The sequence below is a fragment of the Panulirus ornatus genome, chromosome 21 (genome assembly GCF_036320965.1).
Source record: "Panulirus ornatus isolate Po-2019 chromosome 21, ASM3632096v1, whole genome shotgun sequence".
NCBI classification, from domain to species: Eukaryota; Metazoa; Arthropoda; class Malacostraca; order Decapoda; family Palinuridae; genus Panulirus; species Panulirus ornatus.
In genome coordinates this window covers 31,769,896-31,787,178 of record NC_092244.1, presented here as the reverse complement: position 1 = coordinate 31,787,178, position 17,283 = coordinate 31,769,896, and the positions used below count along the sequence as shown (strand labels likewise).

The 17,283-nt window shown below is 38.9% G+C and overlaps 1 protein-coding gene across 2 annotated transcripts in view; it reads right to left on the bottom strand.

Annotated features, from left to right (window-relative positions):
• Positions 1 to 3,034: 3,034 nt before the first annotated feature.
• aay (phosphoserine phosphatase) overlaps positions 3,035 to 17,283 on the bottom strand; it is a 63,478-nt gene continuing 49,229 nt past the window's right edge. The window contains exons 6-7 of one of the 2 annotated variants that reach the window (XR_011714344.1): positions 15,336 to 16,452; positions 3,035 to 7,431 (exon numbers count right to left, since the gene is read on the bottom strand). Coding sequence is in view for 1 of the 2 variants with exons in the window: in XM_071675901.1 (XP_071532002.1) it covers positions 16,352 to 16,452 (101 nt within the window). In the remaining variant the exon portion in view is untranslated. Of the gene's footprint in view, positions 16,453 to 17,283 lie in introns of both variants that reach the window. The other variant, XM_071675901.1, reaches the window with a different exon arrangement.

Sequence of the window (17,283 nt, the reverse complement as noted above, 5' to 3'; positions counted from 1 at the left end):
TGGTTGGTTGCTTAAGTTGATGTTAAAGGGATGCAGTTAGTTTATAATCATTTTTCTCCTGTAAGATCTTGGGATAGGCATTGATTTGTGCAATGAAATCTCCACAGATAGGAGTTGGGTGTTTTGATCAGGCTCTGTAGTTGGTGAGTGTATCTGGGGGACATTTGATTAGTGTAAAAAAGTGCTAAGGCCTTAAGTACAATAAGAAGAATGTGAAGAGAGTTCACTACCTGCAAGCCCAAAAATGGGTATGTTTTAGGGTAAAGTAGTCCTGATAATGCTGTATGGATGTAATTTCTGGGTCTTGAATGAAAAAGAAAAGGAAGGGTGGATGTTTTGGAAATGAAATACCCGTGGACGATGTGTCTGGGAGACATTTGATGAGCGTAAAAAGGGGCTAAGGCCTTAAGTACAATAAGAAGAATGTGAAAAGAGAGTTCACTGCTGTCATGCCCAAAAATGGGTATGTTTTAAGGTACTGTAATCCTGATAATGCAGTATGGATGTCTTGAATGAAAAAAAAAGGGAAGGGTGGATATTTTTGAAATGAAATACCCATGAAGGATTTGTGATGTGAGACTTTGTAAGAGAAGTGTGGTAGTAAATGCAGTCTGATTAAAAGGGCCAACCTGGGTATGCTGAAGTTGTTCAGGCATATGTGAGAGATTAGTAAACAAAAACTGACAAAGAGTGAGAGGTGGAGGGAAGAAAACAGATATGGAAATGGAAGGATATAGTGAAGAAGGCTTAGGCATATCAGTGCCTGATAATTTAGGATGGTAAGAGGCATACATTGGCTAGAATAAATTGGATCAGTGTAGTATATGGTGGGAGGGGTGATTTGCTATGATTAGGCTAAACCAGGACAAATGAAAATAGTGAAGGCAGCGGGTTTGGATGGTATTGCAGTGGAATTTGTTAAAAAAGGGGGTGACTGTATTGTTGACTGGTTGGCAAGGTTATTTAATGTATGACTCATGGTGAGGTGCCTGAGGACTGGCAGAATGCTTGCATAGTGCCATTGTACAAAGGCAAAGGGATAAGGGTGAGTCCTCAAATTACAGAGGTACAAGTTTGTTGAATATTCCTGGGAAATTATGTGGGAAGGTATTGATTGAGAGGGTGAAGGCATGTACAGAGCATCAGATTGGGGAAGAGCAGTGTGGTTTCAGAAGTGGTAGAGGATGTGTGGACCAGGTGTTTGCTTTGAAGAATGTATGTGAGAAATACTTAGAAAAACAAATGGATTTGTATGTAGCATTTATGGATCTAGAGAAGGCATATGATAGAGTTGATAGAGATGCTCTGTAGAAGGTATTAAGAATATATGGTGTAGGAGGTAAGTTGCTAGAAGCAGTGAAAAGTTTTTATCAAAGATGTAAGGCATGTGTACATGTAGGAAGAGAGGAAAGTGATTGGTTCTCAGTGAATGTTGGTTTGCGGCAGGGGTGCATGATGTCTCCATGGTTGTTTAATTTGTTTATGGATGGGGTTGTTAGGGATGTGAATGCAAGAGTTTTTGGAAAGAGGGGCAAGTATGCAGTCTGTTGTGGAAGAGAGAGCTTGGGAAGTGAGTCAGGTGTTGTTCGCTGATGATACAGCGCTGGTGGCTGATTCGTGTGAGAAACTGCAGCAGCTGGTGACTGAGTTTGGTAAAGTGTGTGAAAGAAGAAAGCTGGGAGTAAATGTGAATAAGAGCAAGGTACAGTAGGGTTGAGGGAGAAGTCAATTAGGAGGTAAGTTTGAATGGAGAAAAACTGGAGGAAGTGAAGTGTTTTAGATATCTGGGAGTGGATTTGGCAGTGGATGGAAACATGGAAGCGGAAGTGAGTCATAGGGTGGGGGAGGGGGCGAAAGTTCTGGGAGCGTTGAAGAATGTCTGGAAGTCGAAAACGTTATCTTGGAAAGCAAAAATGGGTATGTTTGAAGGAATAGTGGTTCCAACAATGTTATATGGTTGCGAGGCATGGGCTATAGATAGAGTTGTGCGGAGGATGGTGGATGTGCTGGAAACAAGATGTTTGAGGACAATATGTGGTGTGAGGTGGTTTGATCGAGTAAGTAATGAAAGGGTAAGAAAGATGTATGGTAATAAAAAGAGTGTGGTTGAGAGAGCAGAAGAGGGTGTTTTGAAATGGTTTGGTTACATGGAGAGAATGAGTAAGGAAAGATTGACAAAGAGGACATATGTGTCGGAGGTGGAGGGAACGAGAAGTGGGAGACCAAATTGGAGGTGGAAGGATGGAGTGAAGAAGATTTTGAGTGATCGGGGCCTGAACATGCAGGAGGGTGAAAGGCGTGCAAGGAATAGAGTGAATTGGAACATTGTGGTATACCGGGGTTGATGTGCTGTCAAATGGATTGAACCAGGGCATGTGAAGCGTCTGGGGTAAACCATGGAAAGTTTTGTGGGGCCTGGATGTGGAAAGGGAGCTGTGGTTTCGGTGCATTATACATGACAGCTAGAGACTGAGTGTGAACGAATGTGGCTTTTGTCGTCTTTTCCTAGCGCTACTTCGCGCACATGCAGGGGGAGGGGGTTTTCATTTCAGATGTTGCGGGGTGGTGACGGGAATGAATAAGGGCAGACAGTATGAATTATGTACGTGTGTATATATGTACATGTCTCTGTGTGTATATATATGTATACGTCGAGATGTATAGGTATGTATATGTGCGTGTGTGGACATGTGGGCCATTCTTTCGTCTGTTTCCTTGCGCTACCTCGCTAATGTGGGAGACAGCGACAAAGTATAATGAATAATAGTAAATAAACCATAGTGTGGTCTGTAGAATTCAGTTGTGAATGGTAGATTTTAGCATGTAATCTGCATTGTGTAGTATAAGGTACAGCATAATACTGTATACTGTGTAGTTCAAAGTTTAGTATAATACTGCATTTTGAAATTCCATAAAGTAATCTAGTTTCTAGTATAAATGAAGGATTGTATTTAAGTGCTTTCCTCCATACACCATTGTCTCACCATTGTCCCTAAAGGCCCCACTCTCATCGCTGGTCAGTAAAAAGTTTCATATTTCTATCAAATTTATTTCTTCCATTTCAAAATATAAAAATGTATTTCATAAACTTTTACATCCAATTGATTCATTTGAAGGGGCTCACAAGATGAATGGAAATCAATGGAAACTTTGTATTCAAAATAAATAATGGATACACAGAATGATATTTTTCATGAATTTACAAATGTAGTAGTGGTTAAAGAGGGATAACAGTTTGGATGGAAGAGGATCAGACATCCTCATCTCCATTGCTCATATGTACAGGTACCCCTAATTATTAGTTTATTACTCATAATAGGTGCTCTGTCTATGAATTTATAATATTTGTCTTTGATTATTCCTGGGTATGATTCACTTCACAGATGTTTTATGTTATATTTGGTTGCATAATTCACTGTAGCATAACTCCCCAAATTGAAATTTCTAGATCAATGTCCATAGCTGTGTGAACTTAGTGGCAATAGTAACTAACAATATCTTTCTTCATTTTCTTGGACATGTTCAAGTCTCCTAGAAATACAAAATTGAAGGGACAAAGCATTACTCCATAGTGTTCACAGTTCTGTTTTTAGAGTGAACTGATATCTGTGTGTTGTTGGTTTTCTATAACTGTATTCACTTAACCATTAAAATATTGCTTTCTCTGGATAAAAAGTTTTATGGTTAAGGAAATTACTAACAATTTGTAAATAATGCTCTGATTATCAGTAATTAATCTGTGTATTCAAACCACCAATGCTTAGCAGCAGGGTATGATTGCTTTACAGAGCATGAGCAATATGATAATACTTTGAAAATATTGATATGTCCTTATGTGTAATGTTCATATAAAGTCCTCTGAATTGTACGAATGATTATATTTTTTTATTATACTTGATTGCTGTTTCCTGCATCAGTGAGGTAGCCCCAGGAAACAGATGAAGAAAGACCCAGCCACTCATATATGCACATATATACATACATACATACTCATGCACGTACATATACATACATAAACATATAAACATATACACATTCTCATACACATACACAGCCATATACATATATACACATGTACATATTCATAATTGCTTGCTTTTGTCCATTCCCTGTGCCACTCCACCCCACAGGAAACACCATCACCACTTCCTGCATCAGCAAGGCAGTGCCAGGAAAGTAGACAAAAAAAAAAGGCCACATTTGTTCACACTCGGTCTCTAGCTGTCATGTGTAATGCACTGAAACTACAACTCCCTATTCACATCCAGGCCCCACAGACCTTTCCATGGTTTACCCCAGATGTTTCACATGCCCTGGTTCAGTCCACTGATAGCACATCAACTCTGGTATACCACATTGTTCCAATTCACTCTATTTCTCACTCCATCCTTCCACCTCGAGTTTGGTCTCCTGCTTGTTGTTCCCTCCATCTCTGACACATATATCCTCTTTGTTAACCTTCCCTCATTCATTCTCTCCATATGTCCAGACCATTTCAACACACCCTTTTCTGCTCTCTCAACCACACTTTTTATTACCACACATCACTCTTACCCCCTCACTACTTACTCTATCAAAACCACCTCACACCACATATTATCCTCAAACATTTCATTTCCAACACCTCCACCCTCCTCTGTACAACCCTATCTATAGCCCGTGCCTCACAACCATATAATATTGTTGAACTACTATTCCTTCAAATATACCCATTTTCACTCTCTGAGATAATGTTCTTTCTCTCTACACATTATTCATTGCTCCCAGAACCTTCGCTCTCTCCCCTGCCCTTTGACTCACTTCCATGGTCCCATTTGCTGCCAAGTCCACTCCCAGATATCTAAAACACTTCACTTGCCCCAATTTTTCTCCATTCAAACTCACATCCCAGCTAACTTGTCCCTCAATCCTTCTGAACGTAATAACCTTGCTCTTATTCACATTTACTCTCAACTTTCTCCTTTCTCACACTTTACCAAACTCAGTCACCAACTTCTGCAGTTTCTGACTCAACTCAGCCACCATTACTGTATTATCTGCAAACAACAACTGACCCACTTCCCAGGCCCTCTCATCCCAACATACTGCATATTCACCCCTCTCTCCAAAACTCTTGCATGCATTTACCTCCCAAACCACCCCATCCATAAACAAATTAAACAACCATGAGGACATCACACACCCCTGCTGCAGATATGACCTTCACTGGGAACCAATCACTTTCCTCTAATCCTGCTCATACACATGCCTTACATCCTTGACAAAAACTTTTCACTGCTTCTAGCAACTTACCTCCTACACCATATACTCTTAATACCTTCCAGAAAGCATCACTGTCCACCCTGTCATATGCCTTCTCCAAATCCTTAAATGCCACATATAAATCCATCTGTTTCTCTACATATTTCTCTCACACATTCTTCAAAGTAAACACCTGATCCACACATCCTCTACCACTTCTGAAACCACACTGCTCTTCCCCAATCTGATGCTCTGTACATGCCTTCACACTCTCAATCAATATCCTCCCATACAATATTCCGGGAATACTTAACAAACTTATACCTCTGTAGTTTGAACACTCACCTTTATCCTCTTTGCCTTTGTACAATGGCATTATATATGCATTCCACCAATCATCAGGCACTTCACCATGATCCATACATACTCTTAATATCCTTACCAACCAATCAACAAAACAGTCAACCCCTTAATATATTCAACTGCAATACCATCCAAACCCACTGCCTTGCCAGATTTCATCTTCCACAAGGCTTTCACCTCATTTTCTCTCTTCACCAAACCACTCTCCCTGACTCTCTCACTTCACATACCACCCTGACCAAAACACCCTACATCTGCCACTCTATCATCAAACACATTCAGCAAACCTTCAAAATACTCACTTCATCTCCTCTTCACTTCATCACTACCTATTATCACTTCTCCCCTTGCCTCCTTCACTGATGTTCCCAATTGTTCTCTTATCTTATGCATGTTATTTACCTCCTTCCAAAACATCTCTTTGTTCTCCCTAAAATTTAATGATACTCTCTCACCCCAAGTTTCATTTGCCCTCTTTTTCAACTCTTGCACTTTTCATTTGACTTTCTGGCAGTTTTTCTTATACATCTCCCGGTCATTTGCAATCCTTCCTTGCAAATATCATCCAATCACCTCTCTTTTCTCTTTCACTAACAACTTTACTTCATCCTATAAGCTGAGTTAAGGAATGACCTAATGCAAAAGAGAATGTTATATCTCAGTCACCTATATGAACATTAAAATGGGAAGTTTTAAGACATTGATGGTTTTCACATATGAACATTTGCATACTTGATGGTGTGCCATACATAACTGAAGTCTAATATTTTGCATTTTCTCTATTTTCTATAGTGCCCCTTTTCACCATTTTTTTTTTTTACTCTGTTGCTTATGCTTTCCAAAATGTGTATGTTTGCTTTGGATATTTTGATTCTTTTTATAAATTCATATCCTGTATAATCATGGAATCTGCTTCACTTAAAGACAGTCATTGAAAGATGCAAAATTCATCAACAAAACATTTCAGAGCAATGCCACTAGTGTCAAACATTTCAATGGAAATATTCTTCATTTGCCTATTTGCTTTAAATGGGGGATGATGCATTATACAGATCTGAATGGAGATTATGTAATATTCAATTCATACATTTTCCTTACTTAGCAACTTTTACCAATGTTGCTAATATTCTTTTTTGTCAGTAAAGCTGGCTGTCTCATGATATCCATAAGAAATTGGCCACAAGGTATTTCATGAATTAGGCATTAAAGTAGGGAGCTATAAAAGTATTAAAGGGTTTCAATGTTATTGCCCATACATAATCATTAATTATGTACACATTCAACACAATATGTATCACTCTTATAAACATAATTACGGTAGCATACTGTGGTATTACCAGTAAGATTAGAAGCAGCACTGTATCAAAATATAAAGACTAATCTTACCTGGTAATACCAGCAATTATAATGTTCACTATCTGAAACTTATAACTCTGTATAATACTTTTACCAAAATATTTCTGTACACATTTATGGACCTCACATTTTCCTCACATCAGGGTTATTCTTTTACACAAAATCAGTAAAATCTGATCTGTTTTTGGAAGCTGTATAAAATGGTTATCCACAAGTACCACATCACCCAAAAACACATTTAAGTTCTATTTTGTTAGTGAAAAAGTCAACATTAGTTGGTTTACAGAAAGTTTTCTTGAGGATACAGTAGATATTGCAATTCACAGCTTAGAATCTATTGCAGAAATACAATTTTACATGACTGAATGTTCCATAGTGTTTTACCATAGTTCAGTATCTTCTCTGATAACTTCACACTTGGGTGACTACTTTACATCTGGAAGCCTGCAGAATGAGGTGATCTAATCTTCACTGCAAAATCAATTGTTCATCTACACGTGAATATAAAAGATCATAATTCTTATACAAAGTCAGTATTAAAATTATAAATTTCCCCTCACTAATAAAATTCGGCTACAGTTTTAAGGTAATGCATGATTGTATCAAAAACTATTTAAAGATACAGTGATAATTTCTTACAAATATATACTCAAGCATGATTTTATCATGATGTATTGTTGCAAGCAAAATATGATGCAAAGTTTTCAATATCAAGTGGAAAAACATGGTAATAAAACACAAATGAAAAATACTCTAAGCTAATTCACTCAATGGCTGTTATTGATACATACACCATAAATAAAGTATACAAAACAATGCTTAACATAGTTTGTGATGAAATCGCTCATGTCTGACAAATCTGCTCTATTTCTTTTATGATATAATCAACTTATGAAAGGAAAACACTTTATACCACCTATCTAGAATTGCAAAAACTTCATTAAAGAGTAGGACAGTACTTAGGTATAATGTGTAAATTACTAACACAAGGCTATATGGTGTCATCCTCACATAGAAAAAAATTTATATACATATACATTGTGTGTGTGTGTGTTTAGATGTGAGTGAATGTGGCCTGCGTTAGCTAGGTGGTGCAAGGAAACAGACGAAATAATGGCCCAACCCACCCACATACACACGTATATACATACACGTCTACCCATGCACATAAACATACCTATACGTTTCAGCGTATACATATATACACATGTACATAATTCATACTTGCTGCCTTTATTCATTCCCGTCGCCACCCCGCCACTTATGAAATGACACCCCCCTCCCCCTGCACGTGCGTGAGGTAGTGCTAGGAAAAGACAACAAAGGCCACATTTGTACACACTCAGTCTCTAGCTGTCATGTATAATGCACCAAAACCACAACTCCCTTTCCACATCCAGGCCTCACAAAACTTTCCATGGTTTATTATACTTAATTGCCATCTACCACGTTAGCAAGGTAGTGCAAGGAAACAGAAGAATGGATGGCCCAACCCACCCACTTACACATGCATGTACATAAATGCCCACACACGAACATATACATACATATACATACACAGATAAATACATATCTACACATGTACATATTCTTACTTGCTGCCTTCATCCATTCCAGTCGCCACTCCGCCACACACGAACTAGCATTCCTCCCCTCCCTCCAGCGAGGCAGCGCCTGGAACAGACAGAAAAGGCCACATTCGTTCACACTTAGTCTCTAGCTGTCATGTGTAATGCACCGAAACCACAGCTCCCTTTCCACATCCAGGCCCCACAGAACTTTCCATGGTTTATCCCAGACGCTTCACATGCCCTGGTTCAGTCCATTGACAGCATGTTGACCCCGGTATATCACACCATTTCAATTCACTCTGTTCCTTGCACGCCTTTCACCCTCCTGCATGTTCATGCCTCGATCGCCCAAAATCTTTTTCACTCCATCCTTCCACCTCCAATTTGGTTTCCCACTTCTCCTCGTTCCCTCCACCTCTGACACATATATCCTCTTTGTCAATCTTTCCTCACTCATTCTCTCCATGTGACCAAACCATTTCAAGACACCCTCTTCTGCTCTCTCAACCACACTCTTTTTATTACCACACATCTGTATTACCCTTTCATTACTCAATCAAACCACCTCACACCACATATTGTCCTCAAACATTTCATTTCCAACACATCCACCACCCTTCTCACAACCCTATCTATAGCCCATGCCTCGCAACCATATAACATTGTTGGAACGACTATTCCTTCAAACATACCCATTTTTGCTCTCCGAGATAACATTCTTGCCTTCCACACATTCTTCAACACTCTCAGAACCATCGCCCTCTCCCCATCCTGTGACTCACTTCTGCTTCCATGGTTCCATCCACTGCTAAGTACACTCCCAGATATCTAAAACACTTCACTTCCTCTGGTTTTTCTCCATTCGAACCTGCCTCCCAATTAAGTTGTCCCTCAACCCTACTGAACATAATAACCTTGCTCTTATTCACATTTACTCTCAGCTTTCTTCTTTCACACCTTTTGCCAAACTCAGTCACCAGCTTCTGTGGTTTCTCACCCGAATCAGCCATCAACACTGTATCATTAGCGAACAACAACTGACTCACTTTTCAAGCCCTCTCATCCACAACAGACCGCATACTTGCCTCTCTCTCCAAAACTCTTGCATTCACCTCCCTAACCACCCCATCCTTAAACAAATTAAACAACCATGAAGACATCACGCGCCCCTCCCGCAAACCAACATTCACTGGAAACCAATCACTTTCCTCTCTTCCTACTCGTACACATGCCTTACATCCTTCGTAAAAACTTTTCACCGCTTCAAGCAGCTTACCTCCCACACCATATACTCTTAATACCTTCCAAAAAGCAACTGTATCAACCCTATCATATGCCTTCTCCAGGTCCATAAATGCTACATACAAATCCTTCATTGACAGAAGTATTAAACAACCATGATGACATCACAGACCCTTGACTAATTCCCACACTTCTTTCAAGTCACTCGATCATAATACCAGTTGCTCTCACACATACACCATTTCCATTATAAAACACAAAAGCAGGATGTTTTACTGTTCCCCTTTAATAAATGTAAGTTTTGATTCCATTAAATACTTTAAACACTTTTTTGTCCAATTCCCAGAAATGTTTTCCATTACTTAGTTAAAGAATTTAGTTTGATAACCCTCTTCCCTTCCTAAACCTGCCTTGTTTTTCACTTACATAGGGTCCATTAATCATTTCATTGGGACTGTATGGGCTAAAATATTACTGATTATCTATAACAATATTGTAAAATATGATTACGCTCAAGCCTACAGACTCAGAGCTCACAAAAGTACTTATCAAATGGCAATGCCATATGTGAACTCTATAGTGGATTTTTAACCCACTTCAAACGTCTTTTCACTTCAAGTTATCCTGTTGTCAACAGCAGACTATGTCTTCTTCATTATTTAGAGCTATCACATGCTGAGAGTAATGTATTTACTCATTGGACGAAAGTGGCAAAAGATTGATAAAAAAGAAATATGTCAATTCAGTCTACACTGCTTCTAATGATTCTGGGAAGAGATGTTCGAGGGGTTTTTGAGGGAATAAGTTATCTGTTGAAGTTCAACACTCTTCACAGCTGTTTCTTTATATTTATTCATATTCTGTAGTGTCATAAAAAAATAAGCTCCACAGAGGCAGCTCAAGACTTAAGACAGCAAGAATAGAGCTGATTTCTGTACACATAGATAATGAAAAAAAATTATGCCAGTAGAGATGTCATCCATGATGTTTACAGGTTTTTACGCGATTTAATGTTTCTAAAAGGGGTGGGAGTACGGAAATGGAAACTCTGTCTTTCCTGTGTCAGTTTCTAAAAGTGGGAACAGAAGAAGGAGCCTTGAGAAGAGTGTTTGAAGGCTCCTGAGAGGTTCAGGCTGAACATGCATGGATGTAACCAGGATGAGAAGGTGGAAAAGACAGTCAGTATGTTTGGGTAAGGAACCTGAACGTACTGGCTCTGACTGAAACAAAGGTAAAGGGGGAGGTGGAGGAATGGTTAAGAAATGTCCAAGGGTCAGTATGAGGGTGAAAGAAAAGGAAGGGGTGGCACTCTTTCTGAAGGAGTTACGGGAATATGTTAAAAAGTTCAAAGAAGTGAGTGCCAGACTGATGTGGGTAAGAATGAAAGTGGATTACAATAGGGGTATGATTTTCATTGCATATATACCTGGTAGTGTAGAGAGAAAGTGAGGGAAGTTTTTTGGAGTAGATGAATGAGCGCTTCATCAATTTTGATGTGAGAGACTGAGTATTAGAAAATGGTGAACAGCTTGTTGAGTTGTGTACTGAAAAAATGATTAATGACTGGGAATACCTTTTTAAAAAAAATGTGCATTCATAATGTATAAGTGGGGGAGTAAGGTTATGCTGATTGGGCATTATTCGATTATGTGCTAATTGTAAGCATACAAAGGAGAGAGTGTTAGTTGCAAACATACTAAGGGGGCAGCTGATGGGATGTCTGATCTCTTGTTAGAGGCGAGCATGAGTTTGCCATGGCTTTAGTGAGAGGGGAAATGATAGAGATGAGAAGAGGGTGGTGCAAGTGAGTGAGGTTTGGAAAAGACTCTTGTGTATGGAGATACCAAGGGAGATTAGGTAAGGGATCGTAGAAGGCTAGAATAACACAACCAAGGGTAGGACAAGGAATAAGGTATCTAGGGAAGCATTACTTGGATCTTAGTTGTATTGGTGAAGTGTGTTAAATACAGAAAGTGGGATGTGGGCATTTGAGGAAGGGAAGTGAGTAGTGAGATAAGGCTCTTAAGTTACAAGTGAAAAGATAAAGAGAGGTGTTTGAGCATTACTCGCAGGGAAGGAGTGCGAGTGACTGGGAAATGTATAAGAAGTAAAGAGGAAGGTGCAAGAGCTGAAAAAGAGGTAAATGAGAGATGGGGTGAGAGGTATTGGCAAAGTTCAGGAAGAACATGAAAACGTTTTGGAAGGAAGTAAACAGTACAGGGAGAACAAGAGATCAAACAGAGACATTGGTGAGAGGAGCAGATGGGGAAGTGGTAACAGCAAAGAAGAGGCAAAAAGGAGATGAGAGCAAGTAACTTGAAGGACTATTGAATGTGTTAGATGATAGTATGGTGATGTGAACTCTCTGAGACATGGAAGTATAATGAGAGAACCATAGCTAATGGTTTGGTGAAAAGAGAAGGTGGTGGTGAAAGTCTTGTATAAGAATAAGTATAGGAAAGCAACTGGAGTGTATGTGATTGCAGTTGAATATCTCAGGGAAGAGGGCAACAGAGTTGTTGACTGATTAGTTAGGATTTTCAGTGAATGTATGGCTCAAGGTGAGATGCCTTGGGACTGGTTGAATGTCAGTGCAGCTCCACTAAATAAGGACAAAGGGAGCCAAGTGAAGGCATGAATTACAGTGGTATAAGTCCACTGAGTATACTTAGTAAGTTGTATAGGAGAGTGGTGATTCAGAGTGTGGTAATATGAACAGAGCATCAGATTAGGAAGAGCAATGTGGCTTTAGGAGTAGTAAAGAATGTGTGGACCAGGTGTTACTTTTGAAGAATTTGTCTGAGAAATACTTAAGACAAAAAATGGATCTGTATGTAGCATGTATGAATCTGGAGAAAGTGAGTGATAGCGATGATAGAATTGCCCCATGGAAGGTGCTACAAATATTTGTTGTATGAGGAAAGTTACCAGAAGCAGTGTGGAGTTTGTATCAAAAGAGTGAGATGTGTGAGAGTAGAAAGGGAGAAGTGTGAGTGGTTCCAATTGACAGTGTTTTGCATCAAGGGTGTATGATTTTGCAATGAATTTTTAATGTTTATGGATGGGGTGATGGAGCTAAATGTGAGGAAGAGAAGGGTGAGTCTACAGGATGCTGGAGGTAGGGTACCTGGGAGTTGATTCAATTGCTGTTTGTAGATAAAATGGCCCTAGTGGGAGTCTTGAGCGAGACATGGCAAAATCTGATGCCCGAGTTTGAGAGTGTGTGTGCAAGTAGGAAGTTGAGAATTAATGTGAATATAAATGAGATCATGAGGTATACATATATGAGGTAGTTCAGGGAAAGACATGTTGGTCTGAATGTGAGTCTGGAAGTGGTAGAAATGGAGGAAGTGCAGAGACTTAGATAACTGGAAGTGAACACAGCAGCAGATGGAACAATGGGAGTTGAGTGAATCATAGGGTGGGTGATGGGGCAAAGGATCTGGGTGCTTTGAGGAGTGTATTGAAAGATAATTCAATGTCTGTGAGGGTAAAAATGGATATGTTTGGTGGTACTGTAGTCCTATTAGGGATATGTGGATACTTGTCATGGGTCCTAAATGTACTAAAAAAAGAAGTGGGTGGATATATTGAAAATGAAAAGTTTTAGGACAATATTTGGTGTGAAGAGGGTTGATCGTGTAAACTATGATAGTGTAAGAAAGAGGCATGGTAATGAGCTGATTATGACTGATACCGCTGATCAGGGTATACTGAAGTGACTTGGACATTTGTAAATAATAAGAGAAGAGAGACTGACAAAGAGGATATATATGTTAGAAGTGAGGGGAGCAAGAGGGTAGGTAATGAGACACAGGTGCCTAACAGAGGATATATATATCAGAAGTGGAGGGAGCAAGGGGGAAGGGAAAACCAAGAAAGATATGCAAATAGAGAGTAAAAGAATCTTTTGAATTACTGGGGGTCTGAACATATGAGAGTGGGATGAGAAGTGTGCAAGGGAGAGAGTTAATTGGAGCATTGTGGTATACAGGGGGAGATATTTCATCAATGGGCTGAACCAGGGCATGTGAAGTGGTTGGCAGGAAACAATGGAAAGGTCTGTGGGGCCTAGCAGTGGACAAGGGGGTTTTAGTTTAGATGCACTTCACATGAGAGCTAGAGAAAGGATGAGAGCAAATGAGGCCATTCTTCTGTTCCTGGCACTAACTCGCTGCATAAGAAGTAATGGATTAATGTGAAAAAATCTGACATGCATACAACATTACTTACCATAATATGAGTTACTGTCTTGAGTGCATATGAATACAGAAAAGCAATCATATCTGATTCCTTTTGTCACATATGTATCACTCAGAATATTGAGAAATCCACTGCTTATAATACATTATAATTATTAGACATTCAAGAAATCCTTACTCATCCTTATTTTTATCTTTTTAAGATTTTTTCATAAAAACTGTATATTTCACTACTCTTGGTTTATGAACAAAGCATATTTCAAAACTGATCCCAGCTATTTCTTAGAATATAACTTTTAATTAAGATTTATGCAATTTGTATTTCAAAGGAAAATGAGCTTCATTTCTTCTTTGTATTCCTTATATCTGAATTTTGACATTTTTCTTCTAAATGTTTAACATCCAAAATTTCTATTTATTCTATATGAAATTCTATGTACAACCTTTTTGAACATTTCCATTTGCTCTTATTTTTATTTGACTCTCTATGAATACTGCAATGAGCACCCCTTTTGGTCCCCTTCACAGGATCAATCACAATCCTTCCGTACACTTAATCAACTATGTTAAGAAAACTCGCAACCACTTTTACTCCACTGACTTTCATACAGTGCAATAATTATTACCTTCATCCACTTTTAAGGCACAAGACTTACTTTCCATGTTTTTGTAATGTATTCTTCAGATCCACTTAACTGCAATTTTGCCTTTACTCTTCATCCTGTCACTTACCATTCAACTACACTTCCCAGCTTTTCCTTTCTTTAAGAACATTACCGTTTTTTATCTTCCTTTGTACTGTCTTCCTTTTCCATATACCTACTACTCTCTCTTCGTACGTCAAATAGTACCATACCTGTAGCCAAATTTCTTTTACCATCACTTGTAATCAGTTCTCTAAAGTAATCTCTTCACCTCCTCCAAACTTCATCCTTTGTCACTAGCATTCTCCCTGGCTTGTCTTTAATGTACACCCTTACTCCTTCCATATCCTCTTTTCTACATCTACTTACCTTCCTATAAAGCATCATGTTATTTTCCTTTAGACTGTCACTAATTTTCCCCAAAAGTTCCTCATTAGTATTTCTGTTATTCATAAATATCACCTTTTCACATTTATTTAATGGAGGAATTTATACTCTATACTCTTTTCCATCTATTCATCACCCTTTGTGGTAGTCAATCCATTCATACTCTCTTTTTTTTCCTCAACCAAGTTTCTAACTACTTCATTCCACCATGCTTTCATTAACATGATGGTAAATGAAATATTATGCATCTACCTGCAAACTAAAACTTTAAATTCGAGAGGATGAAAAACAGGTATAAATGAGTGAAAGATTAATAGGCCATATCTTACCTCCAAACCATGACACCATAGTCCTGGATAGGTTGCTTGATGGTTACCCCTGCTAGTCAGATATGTTTTGTGGTGGTTAAAGGGGTGTATTCTCATGAATACACATATCTTAAGGTAAAACTGTTTTAACCTGACTAAGCAAGTGTTTTCTCAGATGCTCAGGGAAGTTTGTCCATAGGTGAAAAAGATTCCAGTGACATGACAATGCTGACCTGGGTATGCATAGTGGGTAATTGACCTATTTTTCTAACTGTGATGCAAAGCAAACTCATTGAGTCCTTGTGATGCTTCAAGCACTCTTATTCTTGTTATTTCAGTATTTCTGCTTGTTAGATGACTTGGATGGACAAAGTAGAAGATCCTGTAGTAGACATTTCAATACTATTTATCACTAATGTTTGAGAGGTTTTATGTTGCTACACAGATAGGTGTTATCATGCTCCACCAGATGACAGACTAAGTTGCATGTGAACCATGTACTGTATAATCTCATATATTTTCAAAAATTCAGTTCAGATTTGAAGCAAAAATATGTAACTTAGCAGTGCCTGAGTGTACATACTGTCATTAGTATGTAACCCCAGGGCCCCTCTCATGGACTTTTTTGAAGAGAGAAGGTTCAAAACGAGATTGCACTCCTTTTAACCCACTGACAATGACATAGCCCCGCTGAAAGCAACCTCTCACGTGCAGGTCAACCACCTGCAAATGGAGACTGGTAACACCTGAGTGTACATAATTTTCCTTTATCAACCTTTTGGTCACTGACACACGTATACCTTACAGGATATGCACTTGACACCATTACAAGGAAAAGATTTTTTGTGAATTCAACATATAGTACTTAAGAAGTAACCTAGGAATAATTGGGGTCAATGAACAAGGGGCAGAACTGAAAAATTCTTTGCTTAGCCTTGTAACTATTACTAGTTCACCATAACAGATTTATTTGAAATGTTTACTAGTTTTTTGTTAAAACGCCAAAATTTCTAAACAAAAAAACTGTTGAGAATTTGCTAGTCCTCTCTTTCTAATTCCTCAATAAGAGTTGCAAAGTCATAGACGAACCAGGTTGCTGTGCTATGTACAGCTTCTCTAACAATGTTTCCACCAAAACCTGAAAGTAAAAGTAATAGTTGTGTTATTGTAATACTGTATTTTCATACACCTAATGTTCAAAATGACTTATTCAGTACTGAACTAGCCAGGCTCTATGTTTGAATGGGCTTGAAATCTGCTGACATGAAATATACCAAAGAGAGTGGTACACTTGACTATATTTTTATTTATTTATTTTGCTTTGTTGCTGTCTCCCACATCTGCGAGGTAGTGCAAGGAAACAGACGAAAGAAATGGCCCAACCCACCCCCATACACATGTATATACATACATGTCCACTCACGCAAATATACATACCTATACATCTCAATGTACACATATATATACACACACAGACATATACATATATACATATGTACATGATTCATACTGTCTGCCCTTATTTATTCCCATCGCCACCTCGCCACACATGGAATAACATCCCCCTCCCCCCTCATGTGTGCGAGGTAGCACTAGGAAAAGACAACAAAGGCCCCATTCGTTAACACTCGGTCTCTAGCTGTCATGTAAAAATGCCCGAAACCACAGATCCCTTTCCACATCCAGGCCCCACAGAACTTTCCATGGTTTACCCCAGATGCTTCACATGCCCTGATTCAATCCACTGACAGCACTTCGACCCCGATATACCACATCGATCCAATTTACTCTATTCCTTGCCCGCCTTTCACCCTCCTGCATGTTCAGGCCCTGATCACTCAAAATCTGTTTCACTACATCTTTCCACCTCCAATTTGGTCTCCCACTTCTCCTCGTTCCCTCCACCTCTGACACATATATCCTCTTGGTCAATCTTTCCTCACTCATTCTCTCCATGTGCCCAAACCAT